The sequence below is a fragment of the Sorex fumeus genome, unplaced genomic scaffold (genome assembly GCF_029834395.1).
Source record: "Sorex fumeus unplaced genomic scaffold, SorFum_2.1 ptg000045l, whole genome shotgun sequence".
NCBI classification, from domain to species: Eukaryota; Metazoa; Chordata; class Mammalia; order Eulipotyphla; family Soricidae; genus Sorex; species Sorex fumeus.
Window position 1 is genome coordinate 18,431,189 of NW_026606102.1, and position 16,006 is coordinate 18,447,194.

Sequence of the window (16,006 nt, forward strand, 5' to 3'; positions counted from 1 at the left end):
ACCTGCTGTCCACAAGGCTCCCATGTGGCCGCCATCTTTCTTTCCAGAGAGGAGAGGGCGAATGGGGCAACACCCTTTCCCCTCCGGCAGACTTGATGGGCTGGATCAATGCATAGTCCGTTCACTTTTCTGCTCCAAGCTGCTGGGTTCTGCATTAAGTCCTTGTGCTTCTGGGGCCGTGGCCGTGCTGGAGAGCCGCTCGTGAGGGGCGACTGGTGACCTCGGTAGGGCGTGAAGGACGGACCGGAACGCCCCCCTTCCCATGAGGTTTTAGTCGCCCCCACACCCCCGGCTCATACCTGCTGTCCACAAGGCTCCCATGTGGCCGCCATCTTTCTTTCCAGAGGGAGGAGGGCGGAAGGGAGCAACACCCTTTCCCCTCTGGGCAGAAATGATTGCCTGGATTAACGCATAGTCCTTTCACTTTTCTGCTCCAAGCTGCTGGGTTCTGCATTAAGCCCTTGTGCTTCTGGGGCTGTGGCCGTGCTGGAGAGCCGCTCGTGGGGGGCAACTGGTGACCTCGGTAGGGCGTGAAGGACGGACCGGAACGCCCCCCTTCCCATGAGGTTTTAGTCGCCCCCACACCCCCAGCTCATACCTGCTGTCCACATGGCTCCCATGCGGCCGCCATCCTTCTTTCCAGAGAAGAGAGGGCGAATGGGGCAACACCCTTTCCCCTCCGGCAGACTTGATGGCCTGGATTAACGCATAGTCCTTTCACTTTTCTGCTCCAAGCTGCCGGGTTCTGCATTAAGTCCTTGTGCTTCTGGGACTGTGGCCGTGCTGGGGAGCCGCTCGTGGGGGGCAACTAGTGACCTCGGTAGGGCGTGAAGGACGGACCAGAACGCCCCTCTTCCCATGAGGTTTTAGTCGCCCCCACACCCCCGGCTCATACCTGCTGTCCACAAGGCTCCCATGTGGCCGCCATCTTTCTTTCCAGAGGGAGGAGGGCGGAAGGGAGCAACACCCTTTCCCCTCTGGGCAGAAATGATTGCCTGGATTAACGCATAGTCCTTTCACTTTTCTGCTCCAAGCTGCTGGGTTCTGCATTAAGCCCTTGTGCTTCTGGGGCTGTGGCCGTGCTGGAGAGCCGCTCGTGGGGGGCAACTGGTGACCTCGGTAGGGCGTGAAGGACGGACCGGAACGCCCCCCTTCCCATGAGGTTTTAGTCGCCCCCACACCCCCGGCTCATACCTGCTGTCCACATGGCTCCCATGCGGCCGCCATCCTTCTTTCCAGAGAAGAGAGGGCGAATGGGGCAACACCCTTTCCCCTCCGGCAGACTTGATGGCCTGGATTAACGCATAGTCCTTTCACTTTTCTGCTCCAAGCTGCCGGGTTCTGCATTAAGTCCTTGTGCTTCTGGGACTGTGGCCGTGCTGGGGAGCCGCTCGTGGGGGGCAACTGTTGACCTCGGTAGGGCGTGAAGGACGGACCGGAATGCCCCCCTTCTCGTGAAGTTTTAGTCGCCCCCCACACCCCCGGCTCATACCTGCTGTCCACAAGGCTCCCATGCAGCCGCCATCCTCCTTTCCAGAGAAGAGAGGGCGAATGGGGCAACACCCTTTTCCCCTCTGGGCAGAAATGATGGCCTGGGTTAACTCATTGTCCGTTCACTTTTCTGCTCTAAGCTGCTGGTTTCTGCATTAAGTCCTTGTGTTTCTGGGGCTGTGGCCATGCTCCAAACTTAACTCTGATTTTCAGGGAGAAAGATTGGGTGGTTTACTTCTCATTGATCACTTTGTATATAGAGAGATGTCGCGCGGCCGCGTAAGCGGCCGCGCGGTTTTGAGAAAAAGTCCTCGTTCCCGCATACTCGAGCTGTGTTTGTAGGGGCTTCTGGTCACCAGGGTTCCATCTGGGGGAGGCATGTACAATCAAAAGTTGGATGAGAGGTCACATTTTTGGGTATACAGAAAAAAAATTTAATGCCATAAAGATTTCAAATTACATTTTCTCAAAATTTATAAATATTAATATTTTATTTTCATTCTCTGTATTTCCCCTACATTCATCTGGATGTCTGTAAACATTTATTGACAAGAACATTGCCTTGTATTAAATTGTGTTGCTTCAAAATCCATTTACTGAAGCCCTAACCTACAGTGTAGTGGTCTCTAGAGATGAGGACTAGATGAAATTATCAGGCTAATAAGGTTATGTGATTGGGACTCTCATCATAGGATTGGACATAGCCAGAAGGTGGTCAGATTCAAGTAGTGATGTTTTCTAGCTTTTTTTTTAATAGTATGTTCACCTGAAACTGTTTTATTCCAATCTCTAAAACTTTTCTCTCTCACTTCTATGGGTGAGGTTCAGTTTCTTGATGTAATGAAAAGGAAAATGGTAATATTCTTCAAAATAGGAAACTGCAGATTGCTAAAACTGGGATTGGTTCATTCAGAACATACATCAACTATCATTGTCAGTTTGAGGCTCAAGAATGACTTTGAGGGGCCTGGAGAGAAGTTACAGTGGGTGGGGCACTTACCTTGCACTTGTCTGATCCAGGTTCGATCCCCACACCCCATACAGTCTCCTGAACAATACCAGAAATGACCCCCAGGCACAGAGCCAGGAGTAAGCACTGTCTGTTGCTGAATGTGGCCCAGAAACCAAAACCAAAACAAACAAAAACTACTTTGAAAGAGAGAAACGGTTGTTGTAGACGTGCTGGATTTTATTCTTAATTTACTTTTAAAAAATTTATTCTGTTTTGCTGAGATAATAACATTACCGTACATTAATTAGGCTTTACAGAAGAGTTGATGTAGGATTAATTTTTTTTTAATTTTGAAAGTCACTTGATAGAAATGTCAGAAAGAGAGGGACAGACATAGAATGACTGCACTCATTTGTGGAATATAAAATAACATGAGACTGATACCCACAGACAGTCGGGACAAGGGCCAAGAATATTACTCCATGGTTAGAAGCCTGCCTTATGAGCTGGGAGAGAAGGCAGCTGGAATAGAGAAGAGATCACTAAGTCAATGATGGTTGGAGGGATTAATCAAGATGGAATATGTGTGCTGAAAGTAAATAAGGGACCAATGTGATCGCCTCTCAGTATCTGTATTGCAAACCATAGTGCCCTAAAGTAGAGAGATAGTATGGGGGACATTGTTATAGCGAGAGAGGAGGAGGGTTGGGATGGGGCCAGGGGCGGGGGGGGGGGGATTCTGGAGAGATTGGTGGTGGAAAATGTGCACTGGTAGAGGGATGGGTGTTCAATCATTGTGTGACTGAAACTCGAACATGAAGGCATTGTAACTGCATCTCATGGTGATTCAGTTAAAATCACTTGATGTAGTTGAATCTTATATTAATAAAGCTGGACTTGTATGAAAGAAATTGAACTATCTTCTGTAATGATTCAGAACATTTTGAAAATAACTGAAAATGTTTATAGTCTATATTCATATATATCCTACTTTTATAAAAACCATATTTATAAAAATAACTTGATAGAAAATATAAAAGAGAAAATTAAATTTTCTTTTTGATTGAAAGAGTTGTAGTTTAATTCTTTTGAATATCTTTTCAGATCATGCTCATCTTGGCTGTTGTCGGTCCAAGGATTATAAGGTATGTAGCATGAAATAAAAATGAGCATTGCATTGTCTTTCAAATAATATAAGTACATTCCTTGTATACATGGTGAGATAGCTGATCTTTAGTCAAGAAAGTGCACAATTGTTATGGACTGTCATCATTTTAACTACAGTAGGCTATTGATTCACTATTTTCCACAATTATCTCATGTTATTTATTATTGTTGGCTGTGTGCAAGGCAAAAGCCCTACCGCTGTGCTATCGCTGGAGTGATAGCACAGCGGTAGGGCATTTGCCTTGCACGCAGCCAACATGGCCAACCCGAGTGCGATTCCTCCGCCCCTCTCGGAGAGCCCGGCAAGCTACCGAGAGTATCTCGCCCACATGGCAGAGCCTGGCAAGCTCCCCGTGACATATTCGATATGCCAGACACAGTAACAACAAAGTCTCCAATGGAGACGTTACTGGGCCCGCTCGAGCAAATCGATGATCAACAGGAGGACCTTTACCTTTACTTTTTTTAAAATTTATTATTAATATTAATGAATTATTTGTCACTGTCACTGTCCTCCCGTTGTTCATCGATATGCTAGAGCGGGCCCAGTAACATTGTGAGACTTGTTACTGTGTTTGGCATATCGAATATGTCACAGGTAGCTTGACAGGCTTTCCCATGCAGGAGAGATACTCTAAGTAGCTAGTGGGGCTCTCGGAGAGGAGTGGAGAAATCGAACTCGGGTCGGCCATGTCAGCAGCGTGCACGGCAAATGCTGTTCCCGTTGTGCTATTGCTCCAGCCCATGAATTATTTATTAAATGTTTTTGTATGTTTGGTGTTGTATGTGTGAGAGAGAGCAAAATACAGAATTTGGCCGGTACTTTTAAGATAATACCTCATAAAGTGTTTTTAACTACTGTCATTCAGAGAGATGTTTCTATGACATCTTTTTGCAGTTTATGCTATTTTTTTCAGTCATCTTGTTGATTATTGATCTCATCAGTATAAATTAAATAGTTAATCATTGTTTTTCTCTCTGGGGAAGCCAATTTTATCTCTTAAACATGTATATCTTTTTTATTTTCTTCCCTCACACATCACAATTTCTTTAAAATTATTTTACTTCACCAAAATGCAGTAAAAACAAATAGTGTTACCAAAGTCTGGCCATATCACTTTTGATTTTCAAATATTCCAAGTTATGTTTCCCTTATGATGAGCAATGATGGAAAAGTGGAGGAAGTGGAGACACATATCAATAGCTAAATGAGGATTTATGATTAATAGAGATTTGAAAAAACTAGTTTATTTTCTTTTCTTTTGTGACTCAGATTTAATGTATAAGATACCAGTCACATAAGAGAATCTGTCATCTAAAATCCTTACGGGTGTAAGTATTAAGTGTTAAATTATCCATGTTACCTGTAGTAGTTCATGCTCTGCGTCTTGAGAAGTACTGCCTTAAAGTTTCTTTTCTCTCTACATAAAAACTTGTTGATTAGAAGTGTCAATTTAAAAGAATAAAAAGGAGAAAAAGTTTTGCTTATAATATCTTTGATTATTTACTTCACTAAAATTACTTTCATTGTGGTTTTTTTGTTTGTTTGTTTGTTTTGTTTTGTATTTTCTTTCTGCGCCACACCCAGTGATGCACAGGGGTTACTCTTGGCTTTGCACTCAGGAATTACTCCTGGCAGTGCTCAGGGGACCATATAGGATGCTGAGAATTGAACCCAGGTCGGCTGCATGTAAGGCAAACGCCCTACCCACTGTACTATTGCTCCAGCCCTAATTTTATTCTTAATGATCATGAATAGCTTAATACTTTGCTTTCACTATGATTTTTAAAATTATGGAACAAACAGTCACAAGCCAACTGCATGACTGAAAATTCAGATCTACCAGACTTTGAGTTATCCAGGTAGAACTTAATAAAAATCTGTTCTAGGCCCACTAAATTGAAATTGTTGAGAACAGAGACAAGAATTTTACATTTTATTTTACTTTTTTTTTTTTTTGGTTTTGGGGCCACAACCTGGTTTGTACTCTGTGTTCAGGGTTCACTTCTGGCAGTGCTTGGGGAACCGTATGGAATTTGGGGTATTGATTCTGGGTTGGCCACATTCCAGGCAAGTGCCATGCCCACGTACTATCTCTTAAACCCTTTAGAATTTAGCACTTTAAAACAAGCGTTGTGAACCTTAAGCGATTGGGATGTAGCACTTTATTGATATGATTGTTCCTTGTATCATGTTTGTTCAGGACTGTACTCTTGTTTAATATGTCCCCTAAAGGAGTTTAGGCTTGGTATAATTTATGTGGTGTGCATACACTATGTCATATACATTGGTATGTGTAGTATAAACAAACACATGTATGTATTTATATAAAATGTCTTCCCTATACATCCACATCAAGAAATACAATGGTCATTGTTTTATAGGCCTAGAGAAACTGCTTTAGCTATCCTACCTAGAGGATATGTCAGTCTTTATATATTTCCTTCATTCTTTCTTCTTTATTTAGATATATATATATTTTGTTTTAAATTAAATTTATTTATTAAAATAGATTTAACAATTTTTAATAAATAAGTAAACAAAACACAATAACCTCAAATAGACAGTCCCATGATAGAAATTTCTCAGGGAGATGATGACAGTGATGCTAATAGTGTTAGTGGTGGTTGTATTGTGGATGAATAAGCTGCTTACAATGATGGCCATAGTTGTAATGCTTCCTATTTCACCAATTTTATGAAGCCAGTGTGCTCTCAACAGTTGCCTTTGCCTATTCAATATCATTAGACCCAATAACTAGTCTTCAGTTCCTCTTCTCAGGCAGAACTTCAGCCAGAACCCTGGTACCCGGCCACACTACTCCCCTGGCCAGCTGCAGCCTTTAGGTTACCTCTAAAGCATTTTTTTAGATGAATTTTATTTTTATTATTAGTAAAATACCATGAGGTACAGTTGTAGACTTACAAACTTTTGTGCTTGGGTTTCAGTTATACAATGATCAAGTACCCATCCCTCCACCAGTGCCCATTCTCCACCACCAATGAACCCAGTAGCCCCCCCATCTCCCAACCCCCCCCCACTCCACCTCTGTGGCAGGGCATTCCCGTTTGCTCTCTCTTTCCTTTAGGGTGTTGTGGTTTACAATAGAGACGTTGAATGGCAGTCATGTTTGGTCTATAGTCTACTTTCAGCACGCATCTCGCATCCCGAGTGAATCCTCCGAACACCCTTTACTTGGTGTTCCCTTCTCTATCTGAACTGCCTTTCCCCTAGCATGTGCTGGTTAAAGAAACTTTGGTACATTTACACAGTGGAGTACTATGTAGCTGTTAGAAAAGATGAAGTCATGAAATTTACATACAAGCGGTACTACATGGAAAGTATCATGTTAAGCGAAATGAGTCAGAAAGAGCGGGATAGACACAGAAAGATTGCATTCATCTGGGGAACATAAAGCAACAAAACGGGAGACTAACACCCAGGAATGGCTGAGATTAGTACCAGGAATTTTGCTCCATGACTTGGAGGCCAGCCACATGTGCTAGGGGAAAAGGAAGCTCAGATAGAGAAGAGAGCACCGAATAAAGGGTATTGGGAGGATCCTCCCAGGGTGGGAGAAGCATGCTGAAAGTAGACTATAGACCAAACATGATTGCCACTCAATGCCTCTTTTGCAAACCACACACCCAAAAGGAGAGAGAGAACAGAGGGGAATGCCCTGCCACAGAGGCCGGGTGGGATGGGGGGGTTGGGGGGTGGGAGGGATGCTGAGACCCGTGGTGGTGGAGGATGGGCGCTGGTGGAGGAATGGGTACTAGATTATTGTGTGACTGAAACCCAAACACAAAAATTTGTAAGTCTACAACTGTACCTCATGGTGTTTCATGGGGGGGGGATACTAGGAACATTGGTGGCAGAAAATGTACAATGGTAGAGGAATGGGTATTTGATCATTGTATGACTGAAACTCAAACATGAAAGCTTTGTAACTATAGCTCACAGTGATTCAATTAAAAAAAGACATATTCTATCACTAAAAATTTCATCTGGAAAGTATTTAGATATATTTTTATGCTTATTTGCACCTGTGTTTAAAGTATTTTTGATTATAACTGTTGTATAAGTTCCAGGCAAGGTCATTTATGGATCATTGCTAGTACATATGATGTAAGAATATTAGTACATGCATATTGTCTGACTCAGTTATAAACAGAAAAGAAATAGATAAAATGTTTAAGTAAACAGAGATAAAGGGGTGAAATTTATTCAACACTGATTTTTACCTCAAAGCAAATAATCTAGCTCTAGTAAGGTAAATAATCTAGCTCTACTGCTGCACTTAAATATAGGTGTTTATTATATTTATAATTATCTTTTCTATGTGAATTATTTAAAAGAACTATTCCCCACCTCCTCTCTACTAAATCCACCTCTAAATTCTTCACTTTTTGGAATAAAGTAGAGGTTGATGGTTTATACTATCGTGTGAAAGTGGTGGGTGGTCAGTGAACTCCAGTGGAAATTTTTGGATTTAAAGGGCAAATTGTTATTGAAATACAAAATGACATTAAACACTGCTCTCTTTTCTATGGAAAGAATTAAGGATTTTGTTAAAAGCATGTAGAGTCTAGCTGATACATAGTCAACTGAAAGTGGAGCATTAGGATTTTCTCTAAGGAAAAAAACCCTCAAAATTGATCATGCTTGCAATATTTTATAGAAAATGGGATTTTGTGTAAATTTAGTTGAGAAATAAATTTCTTGTATAGGTAGGGGGAAAAAGGAAAATATGTCTTCAAAAAGAAAGCAACATGAAGAAGCCTTCGGAGCTTCAGATTGTTTCCTGGGAGAAAAGATAAGCCACAAACTGGCTTCAATAAAGGGTATATATTGAGGGATAATGACATTTTTATATCTATTTTTTCTATTTTTCCTACTTTCCTGTACCTAGTACCTATTATACTAGTTACTCTCTTCTCCTTAGATGCATTATAATCATCTGTTCTCCCAAATGCGTTTTAGAATTTTTTTGTGGTACCATTTCTTTTGTGTTGTAATTGTTTCTTTTTTGTTGTACCATTTTTTCACCTGGAATCATTAACTTCTCTTCCACATGTTTAAGTTCCATATGCATTGTGCATTATATTCACATAATGCACTGGTTTTCAGGATTGTACCATCTTCAAGGTGTAATTATAGAAATTTATAAGGACATTTTCTTATTACAATCATTTAGGTAAAGTATTCTTAATATTTAGTGTGCAGGGATACTAGCTATTCCATGGAGTGGGGTTGTTCCAAACAATAATGAATTCTGTGTCACATATGGGTTTCAACTACCTCTTCAGACACTGTAGCAGTGGGAATCTTGTTCAAAAATATTAAAACCAATTTAGCTCTCCATAGAACAAAGTGTGTTTGTATAATTTTTTAGTGCTGTTTAATTTCTCAGGACAATAATTTTTTAAAACTAAATGTATAAGTTGCATTGTCACCATATTTTATTTTAGGATCGATTTGCTGGAGCGGGCCCAGTAACGTCTCCATCATGAGCCGGATATAGAGGACAATATAAAATACTTGTTTTAAAAAGAGACTAGGTAGGGCCAGGGTGGTAGTTCAAAGGGCTAAAGTATGTACTAAGCATGTGGGAGGCCTGGATTCCATCTCTGTCTCTGCATGGTCTGCTGAGCACTCACCTTAGGAAATATGAAATACTCCAAAACACCGCTGTGTTAGTTTAAAAATGATGGCCTTACTCATCTTGGACTAATGTAGTAATTGCCTAAGCTGAGTGGTTTAAATAATAGAAGTGAAATTTCTTAAAGTTCTAGAGTTTGGGAAGTCTGGAATCAGGGAGATACCCTCTTTTTATGAGAACTCTCTGGCTTGCAGACTAGCTGCTTTCTTTGTCCTTGCATAGCAGAGAGGGAAGAGAGGAGGCTTCAATTACATTAAGGGGTTTAGGACTTCAACATAGGAGGGCACATAATTCAGCTCATTGCAGATTTTAAAGGCCGGTATTAAGGTAAAAAATGAGTAATGAAGTACTTTGAGAGATAGAATGGAGGTTTGAGCACTTGCCTTGCCTCTGGTTGACTGATTCAGTCCCCAGCACTGTGTATGGTGCCCCTACTGAAGCCCCAAAGCAAAATCAGGAGTTCTCCATGAGCATAAAACCAGGAGTAAGTCCTGATATAACACTGGATCTAGTCCAAGGACTAAAAGAAAAAATTAATGATACTTTATATAACACTAGGTGAATGAGGTAACAGACTTGTAGCTATTAGTTATAGGTTGCTTTTGGAAAGAATTTTGGAACAAAGGGGCTTTGGAGATAGTAGAGTGGTAAGATGCTTGCTTTGCATGCAGCTGACCCCAGGCTCAATCCCAGGTAGTCTTACTTGAGCAGAAATGGTCTCTGAGTGCCTAGCCAGGAGTACATTTTGAGCACTGCTAGTGTTTCATTGTTAATACCCCAAAACAAAACAGTGAATCATAGAATGAACTCTTACCTGCTTCTTTACCAGGTACATCTTTGCTAGCTTCAGCTTGATGCCAGCACTCCTTGATACTTCTGTTCTCTTGTAGATTCTGCAATACAACTTAAAAACTTTCTAATTCGCCTTGTATTCTGTATATATCTTATATGTGCTTTGTCAAAAACTGCCAATTACTGATCAGATGAAACGGTACAGTTGTCTTTACTTCAGGCTTTCTTTTAACTTTCTTTTTCCTTTTATTTTGCCATCTGTGTTTCATTTCTGGTAGTCTTACATCACTCTAACATCCTCACATATCCATTATTTCGTTATATTCTATTGCTTTTGACTTACTGGAATATAGACTTCATGTGTCTTCCTAGACTCATGAAAACAAGAGTCAAATACATGTTCATTCTATCCTTCTTCCTCCCTGGCAATCAAGGTATATGGTATATGGTGGATAATTTCTATTTGAATGCATGGTTGAATAATCAAGTTCAGAATTCTCCTTAGATTTCTGTATTTTCTGTAATTACTCTTTCTACGTCTCTTGAATTTTCCTATTGAATCATCAGTACCTTGTTTGAGTAATGTTTGTTTCTTCTGATTTTTACTAACCTGTTTCATTAGGGAATTGGTCAGTGTTCTTACAAATCCTAGTTTAACTTTAATGTCTTAGAGGCATATTTCTCACTAACAGTCCAGGATATCTGTCAAGGCACACTTGCTTCTTACAAGTCTTGCAAGTGACCTAAATCGTGTCACATTTACACGAACTAGGTACATGGCCATATCTATAAACATAGACGAAAGAAGGACTGAGGGTAGTAAGAAATGGAGATTCTCATTAGGCAGTTATTTTCCATTAATTAATTACTGTAGAGAAAGGGGCACAAATTTCAGTGTTCACTATCTGGCATTCTGACTCATTCACACAGAAAGCCTTCATGTCCTCTTCAGGAAAGACCAATGAAAGGTTCATAGAGCCACTGGAGAAATCGAACTTGAAGTTGAGAAAATGTGGAAGACAGAATAAGCCATTCCATCAGATTTAGATGGATGGTACCCCTTATGCCCTATGAACTCTAAGCTTTATCTTCAGAGGACTTAGGAAACTGATTTCAGTTATCAACATCTGTTTCTGTCCCTTTTGAATTAGAACCAGACTCTGAACTTCTTATCATGCTGAAAGTTATGCTATTCTTATTTCCTATATTTCTGTCTTTGTTCTGAACTGCTACTCAGTTAAGCATTTTAAAATTGTCTTTATTTCTTCAGTTCTATGCTCTATGACAAGAAAAATTAGAATACAGCATAAATATCAGGTATTAAGTAATCATTCAATATATATTAGTTGAACAAAAATTTCTCAGTTCTCATTGAACTTATTTTTTTTCTTTCATTATTTTTACCTTGGAATGTTCCTATAAATATAACAATGATTTAATATTTATTTTGTCAATTTATTTTATAAGAAACTTTCACGTATTTTATTTCATAAGTATACTATAATCACGCCATCATATATCCCAGATTTAAAAGGTAAAAAAAGTAAATGGTTTACATAATTATATTTTACTTGTGTAATTTTAATGAATTGAGTGTGTGAAAGTTAATTTTTAATAAAAGATTCAAGATAGATTTAAAGTATGTTTTTAAAATCTTTTTGATCTCTATAGTTGTAATATTAGAATTTTTACAGTTCTGAGATCGTAGAAAAGGCATTTTAAGGAACCAATTTCCATAAATGTAAAAAAAGTTTTTTTTTGTTGTTGTGACAGATGGAAACAAAGGAAATGTTGCTGTTTGTTTTAAGTCAAGCTTCCTGCTTTTTATTTTCACTAACTTTTTTTTTTTGGCTAACCCGTAACATTATTTCCCAAGTTTATAGATAAGGAAATTAAAACTTAAAGATTCGCTTAGTGTCACATAACTAATAGGGATTTGAACCCACATTTTTGAACCTTAAGCCTTTGTTCTTCAGAAATCAACCAAAAATACTACTCTTGTAACAATTTAGAAATATACTATTCTGTTTCTTTTTTTTTTAAATGAATTTCAAGTTTACCACAATTGCCTTATGGTAAACTTATAAGAGCTATGACTAAGTTTGAAGTTTGAAGTAGGTAATAGGCAAAGACTTGCCTCCTATTTTCCCACATTAAGTAAAACTTTCTGTAACAAATCTGTACTCTAACTCAATTGGATGATTATATCCTGACTCTGTTTGCATTACAGTTATTTACTATTTTTTGGTTTGGGTGGGAACCATTTGAGGTGCCAGGTATTGAACCAGAGTAGGCCCTGTGCAAGGCATTTGCCCTACGTGCTGTGCTATCTCTGTGACCCCTCAGTGTTTTTTTTTTAATGTCTCCCAATCTGGGCTTCTTTGAGGTGTCTTGTTTATCTTATATATCTGCCATTGCTGTCTCTTAACTTTGTTCAGTACTTTATACAAAGAAGATGGCTAATAAATAGTGAGTTACAACATTTAAGATTTTTTACAGTAACTTTTAGATATTCTCCTATATTTTCCTGTTGTGCTAGTTAAATAACTGTAGTCATTGGTTATTTTTCCTCACACTTTCCCCCGCCCCCCCGTTTTGAATTCTCTTTCTCTTTTTTCTATTTATGGCCTGACTCTGTTCACACTGGTGATAGACAAATGCTAGCCAACATAACGTAATCATCATTGAAATTAGTGAATAGCAAAGGATCTCTTCCACAAGCCACGTGGCTCTTATTTGGATAAAATTCTAGAAATAGCATTACAATACCTTTTTTTCTTTCCCTTTATTAAGTATACTAGATAAACTCAAATATGATGACCATGAACCTCTTTAAACTGGTTTTTGACTCTGAGTTTTACTTTGTGTCTTAATGAATAGCTAACAATGAAATAATTTTCAGTTCTTTTATTCCATCTAGATCACATTATTTCTTAGTCTTTTGGGACTGTAACTGAGTCATTTGAATTTTGTGTTTTTTGGTTCTGCCATGAAGGCTTGATTCTTAGCCAGCTGCTGACTCACTAACATTGCAGTAATTTTGGAAAACAGTGAAAAATTGTGACAGTGTTGAAGCAAAATGCTGTGTTGGGTTGGTGTCTTAACAATAAACGCATTATTTATTGTGTAATTTATACAGCTATACATTCTTCAAGATAATTTAAACTGAAAAATACTGTTGACCTTATTTTAAATATGAGAAGTCTGAGAAAGATTGGATAGCTTTCTCAGTCAAATAGTATCGCAAGAACGTAACAAGAACTTGATGATATTCAATATTTTAGTCCCAGCTCTGGGACAGGAGAGAGTGTATAGGGGTTACTGCACAGGCCTTACATGCTGCTGATCCTGCTGCATGCAACCTGAGAGGACTACCAGGCATGCCCCCTGAGCTTTCAGGTTATCCTATTATCATGTTACCTGGCACCACAGGCTTAATTTACAGGACATCTTGGGACTTTTACATTGAACGGATGACCCAGTGCTTGGTAGCCCACATCCTCTACGAATAAATCAGTGACTGGAAGTTAAATTTTTACTTAAATATTTTTCTAAATGCAATTTTCTCCCCATTTTATCTTGAAATTGACTCCAGATTATTACTCAGATGACTTCATTTAAGCCAGCATTCTTTAACTTTTTTATACCTGTGACTGTCACTTGTCCTGCATGTTGGTCCATGGACCAGCAACAAGGGTGGGCTGTAGAATGGTAGTTTTCAACCTTTCTGTACCTGTGTGCTGACACCGTTGTATGGACAGGTGACTGAATCTAATGATCTAAGCTGCTACTCTATATTACTGATGACTTTCCTATTGCTGAAGTTCAAATGTTCATTTTCATTTCTCCCTGTCAGGAATATTTGACCCAATGATTCCTCTTCCTTGAAATATATTCATTAGTTGTCTTTCAGAACAACACATTCTCCTTGGATGTTCCTCAGTCTAATTTTTTTCTTTGCATCTTCCCAGACTCCAAATAATATCCTCCATAAGGTACTGTGGTCTTCACTAAGATGGTCAGTCCTTACTTCTTTTTTATTTTTTAAAAAAAATTCAAGATGTTCTCTTCTCTTTTTTTTTTAGTTTCTATTGAATATCCATCCTAGTTTGAACTGCAGCTCCTTCTTGATATACCCCTCTCATTCTAAGCTCATAAGCAGTTCTTAGCTCGTTTCCTTTTGAATTTTCTTCTCATGGTATTTACCATTCTCTGGCATTGTTTATTTTACATATTTTTCTATGTAAACATTTACACATGCTTGCAAGTGTGTGTGAATCTCCTTCCTAGGGTATAAATTTCAGTTTAACATATGGTTTACAGGAGCAGGAATTAATTTTTCTGATTTGTTTATACAAAGAAAGCAATCAATAATTTTAATGTTTGGCATTATTACTAAATTACATTGCTTATTTGTCCTTTATTTTACATATACACCTCTATTTTTACACTCCACCCCTACACAAAAGCCCTTAGAATTTATAACATTTGTAAATATTAGTCATCTGTAGCGAACAATCCAGGTATATTTAGTGTTAAAATATGATAGTGATTATTATGACTACTGCATTCTGAAATTTATCTTCAAATGATGGCACAATAACTGTTATTATACTTGGTATTTCTAATAAATTATGTGTAACTATGTGTATGATTTATATGTCTAATCTCAGGTTATTAGAACACCCCATGGGAGAGAATTTGATGACTCTCTGGAAAGATGTGACGACTATTTGACAAGGTCATGTGGCAAGCCTGAGCATGCAGCTAGGACTTTACTAGTTCACTCAGCACCTTCAACAGTACCAAAGCATCTTTCTACAAGTCCTGTGTTAAATCGAGCTTCTCTCAGGGAAAGGTAATGTGTAGTCTGTATTTCTACACTAATTTTTTGACTAATGATTGTTAGAAAAAGGAATAAGGCAATTTGGGTCCACATATTCCCCTGAACCCTAACTACGTCCCTGGCGCTCTCTCTCTCTCTCTCTCTCTCTCTCTCTCTCTCTTTCTCTCTCTCTCTCTCTCTCTATATATATATATATATATGTTTTTTATGTGTGTGAGTATATATACATATGTATAAAGTATATATATATACAAGAAAACTTAAGTAGTTCAAGATGAACCCTTGAAAAGGTTTATATATGAATCTGATAAATTGTGTCTTAATGTTTGGGGACATATTTTGATTTCCATGCTTACTCACATGTTCAGATATATAGTTGCACCTACTCTCTACTTTTTAATAGTGAGCACATTTTTATTTCATTGATTATTATGGACCTTAATCTTCTAGTTACCAAGATTTTTTTTACCTGTATCCCCTTAGATATGTTTTTAAATAAAGTTTTATTTTTTCTGCCTTTTCAGAAAATTTGGAGAATTCTCTCCAATTTTCATCCAGTACTACCCAGTTGTGTTATTTAGTCCTTATGCAGAATTTCATATTAGCTCTTGAAGCCTTTTCTTTCTAGGTTGATAACTTATTTATTGAGGTTATATTTAAAACTCTTGAATATAAAAACCATTCAGGCTATTCGTTTTTCGTGTTTCAGACTAGGTGACATAGTGACATTTACACATTTACAGTGATATTGAATAGATGATTGTGGATAAGTTCTTTGCTATAATGAAATGAGTGATAATATATATAAAACATTTACCTATTTTAATAATTATTCAAGGGTTTAGGTAGTTTTTTTAAAAAAATTATAAGTCTCTGAAGGAAAATAAAACATATGTAGGACATATCGCTAGGAATAGAAGCATTTTTCATACCGAGTACCAAAGTTTTTTTAAAATTTTTATTAGTGAAACACCATGAGGTACAGTTGTAGACTTACAAATTTTGGTGCTTGGGTTTCAGTTATACAATGATCAAGTAGCCATCCCTCCACCAGTGCCCATTTTCCACCACCACAGGTCCCAGTCTCCCTCCCAC

At 38.4% G+C, this 16,006-nt stretch overlaps 1 protein-coding gene across 1 annotated transcript in view; it reads left to right on the forward strand.

Moving 5' to 3' along the window:
* Nucleotides 1-16,006, forward strand: part of SPATA6 (spermatogenesis associated 6) — an 85,681-nt gene that overhangs the window by 34,633 nt on the left and 35,042 nt on the right. The window contains exons 9-10 of the mRNA XM_056122224.1: nucleotides 3,548-3,588; nucleotides 14,739-14,923. Coding sequence (XP_055978199.1) covers nucleotides 3,548-3,588; nucleotides 14,739-14,923 — 226 coding nt within the window. The remainder of the gene's footprint in view (nucleotides 1-3,547; nucleotides 3,589-14,738; nucleotides 14,924-16,006) is intronic.